The sequence below is a fragment of the Alosa pseudoharengus genome, unplaced genomic scaffold, assembly GCF_046254945.1.
Source record: "Alosa pseudoharengus isolate Yale_2024_CS ecotype anadromous, Long Island Sound unplaced genomic scaffold, YU_APseudo_1.1 YU_APseudo_1.1_scf_3, whole genome shotgun sequence".
Lineage (NCBI taxonomy): Eukaryota > Metazoa > Chordata > Actinopteri > Clupeiformes > Clupeidae > Alosa > Alosa pseudoharengus.
The window spans coordinates 7,476,522-7,480,474 of NW_027468718.1; the positions used below are offsets into that span (position 1 = coordinate 7,476,522).

General features: G+C 42.5%; 1 protein-coding gene across 1 annotated transcript in view; it reads right to left on the reverse strand.

Moving 5' to 3' along the window:
- Window positions 1-3,953, reverse strand: part of il1rapl1a (interleukin 1 receptor accessory protein-like 1a) — a 29,378-nt gene that overhangs the window by 19,183 nt on the left and 6,242 nt on the right. The window contains exon 4 of the mRNA XM_076262481.1: window positions 710-784. Coding sequence (XP_076118596.1) covers window positions 710-784 — 75 coding nt within the window. The remainder of the gene's footprint in view (window positions 1-709; window positions 785-3,953) is intronic.

Here is a 3,953-nt window from a genome sequence, read left to right on the forward strand (position 1 = left end):
CAGTACCACAGCTCATATCATGCTGAGAGCAAGAGCAATATGCTCAGCTTTGTTGCTCAGTCCAGAACACACAGCCAAGTAAACAGACTTCTCACAAACACACACACACACACACACACACACACACACACACACACACACACACACACACTCATAATCTCTCTCTCTCTCTCTCTCTCTCTCAGACACACACACACACACACACACACACACACTCATAATCTCTCTCTCTCTCTCAGACACACACACACACACACACACACACACACACTCATAATCTCTCTCTCTCTCCCTCTCACGCTCTCTTTGCTTCTCTCTCTCATACACACACGGGTGCGTACGCACACACACACACACACACACACACACACACACACACACACACACACACACACACACACACACACACACACACACACACACACACAGCACCATATGGAGGTGTTACTGTTTGAGCAGAATCAGAGGATGAGGACTCACGGTACAATGCTTCACCTTGCCTCATCAAGACACACACACACACACACTCACACACACACACACACACTCACACACACACACACACACTCACACACACACACACACACACTCACACACACACACACACACACACAAAACCAAACACGGACATAGAGTTACACTTGCAAATTGACACCAATGCTCACACACACATACACACACACACTTACACACATGTGCAATTACTTACCTAGCTGCATCTCCATGGTGATGAGTTTATTCTCAGCGGGAAAGAGAAGTCTGGGTGGCTTATCTGTCAGAGGAGCTGCGGAAGAGAACAGAGAGAACCCATGAGAACCAGGCAGAGAACAGATGAGAACCAGTGATTGAAGAGAGAGAACCCATGAGAACCAGACAGAGAACAGATAGAACAGATGAGAACCAGTGAGTGAAGAGAGAGAACCCATGAGAGCCAGACAGAGAACAGATAGAACAGATGAGAACCAGTGAGTGAAGAGAGAGAACCCATGAGAACGAGACAGAGAACAGATAGAACAGATGAGAACCAGTGAGTGAACAGAGAGAACCCATGAGATCCAGGGAGAGAACAGATAGAACACACAAGAACAAGACAGAGAACAGATAGAACACATGAGAACTAGGGAGATAAAAAGGGAGTTTAGAACCACAGAGAGAACCGATAGGAACCAGGGAGAGAACCATAGAGAAGAGGGGAGTTTAGAACCTGAGAGAGAAAATGGGATTTTAGAACCCTTTTCCACCAAAGCAGTTCTGGTGCTGGTGTGGAGTCAGTGTAAAATCTCAAACCGGTTCTTTGCTTTTCCACACACCTGGCTCTGGGTCAGGAGAACCAACACCAACTCAGCACCAACTTTGAGCTAGTCTAGAAATAAGAACCGGTTACGCCAGGTGTTGGGAGTGGGATTTTCTAGAAGTTGCTGGTAGTGCAGCCATAACAATGGGTGCTAATCAAGAGTTAATGTTGGCTAACATAATAGTTGTTCATGTGACTGCAATAAATACACACACTGACCAAATCATTTAGGGCAGAAAGAGAGAGAGAGAGAGAGAGAGAGAGAGAGAGAGAGAGAGAGAGAGAGGGAAAATAAATGAGATGAGAAAAAGAGAGAAGAGAAGAGAAAAGGAGAGAAGAGAAGTGTGTGTGTGTGTGTGTAAGTGGAAACAGGTATGGGGGAATGCAGAGATGCAAGATGGGAGATGGGAGATTTAGAATATGCTACAGATGGTCATCTTCACCAACATCATGATTTCCACAACCATCATCTGCATCTTCTAATCTTCCAGTCCTCCAACCTTTAACATTACCATCATCAACACCACCACCTTCACCACCCACACCCTCACAACCACCACCAGCACCGTCATCATTATCATCAACAACAACAACATAATCATCAGCTCCACCAACATATCATCATCAATATCATCACCACCATCATTATCACCATCATCATAATCATCATCATTATCATCACCATCATCATCATCATCATTATCATCACCATCATCATCAACAACAACATAATCATCACCATCATCTTCACCATCATCATCATCACCACCATCATCATCATCTTCACCATCATCATCACCACCACCATCATCGTCATCATCATCATCATCATCATCATCACCACCATCATCATCACCATCACCATCATCATCACCACCATCATCATCACCATCATCATAATCATCACCACCATCATAATCATCACCATCATCATCACCATCATCATAATCATCACCATCATCATCATCATCATCCTCCCCATCCTGTGTTTCTTCATCATTGTCACCTTATCATTGTCCAGGTGAGCATGTATAGTGCATGAGCAGACATATGACGTTTTTCTAAACAACGTTTGGTAGGGGGAACTGTGGAAAGAGCATGGATGGTCGGAATTATACAGTCTTTCCATTATAATCTCATATTCCATACAGCTGTATTCAATCAGCCGTGTACAATTTACCAACAACAAACAGACAAACAGCAGACGAAGGGTTAAACAAGAGGGAGGGGGTGGAATGGCGTGCCATTGCAAAAAACAAACAAACAGTACAAGTACAAAATAACTGAGCTGGCAACAACACTGGCTATTCATTCATTCATTCAATCTTTATTTATTCTCGGAGGTTCATTGAGGGTAATCCTCATTTTCAGTTAAACCGAGATTACACAGTAACAATGGAATAACAAGATATATAGTATATTAACTGTGGAAAATAAAACAAAATAAAACAAATGATAAGATAATCTACATACCATTATAAAGGAGGAAGGGAAATAAAAATACAGAAAATATTAATAATAAAATAATAACAATAATAAAATAACATTTACATAAAACAGGTACAATTTGACATAGGAAGGTTTGTGATGGGGATGGAGTAGAGAGCTAGCTCTCTGTTTTGTTTGAACATCAACAGAAGTGACGTATCCCCGCTATCGCTGATACAACCTTTAATCCAATAGGAATATATTGATGCTGGGAATCTATTGTTTTTTGTTTGAATGTTTTGATAATTTCATATCAACACTATTACCGCCCCAATAGTCCTGTCCCTCTGTGAACCAGCTTAGTTGAAGTCATGTTTTGTGAGGTCACAATGACCTTAACCTTTGACCTAGCAAAATCGAATCAGTTCATCTTCAAGTCCATGTGAAGAAATGTCCTGGAGGCAATGTCCTGGATTGTGTTTGCCAGGCTGTGAGGACATAGTGATCTTGACCTTTGACCTCAAATGACCTTCAAATTGTCCAAATGAGTGTTTGTGCCTAATTTGAAGAAACCCCCTGCAGACATTGTTGAGATACTATATTGCATTCACATCACTGTTACTGCTGCTGTAGCGACAGAAAAGCCCAAAACATCTCGCCTCTGGCTGTGGCTGCTGCCTGTGTCGAGGCACAGCTCGGATCATGACTAGAGATATGACATTGTGCCTGAGGGAAACATTTAAGATGTTTACTGCAGTGTAATGAGAAACCCTCATATTAGGAGGCAAACTGCAGAGGATTGGGAGTGCTAGGAGGGTGTGTGTGTGTGTGTGTGTGTGTTTGTGTGTGACAATTTCGACACAAGCAATCAGAGTCGTCCATTTGAAGTTTTTGACGGAGGCCTTCAGGACTCTGGGTGCTCCATTGTGTTGGCAAACAAATCATTTGAATCCCATCCAAGGCCGAGGTCCGGCAAATGTGCACTGTGCAGCCATCACGCATCCAGTTTAATATGGAAGGTTTGGGGCAAACTACAGTAATACACACTAAAACGAGAACAGTTATTGATCATCTTCAACTCACAGCCCAAGCCACTTCAAGGGCTCAGGCATTGCAGAAAACCAGAACACACAAACGAACAAACACACTATTAGAACACACTATTAGAACAAACAACTATTAGAATTATCCATTTTAAGCCTGAAAAGGAAAATCCTGCTTTCCCAACAGT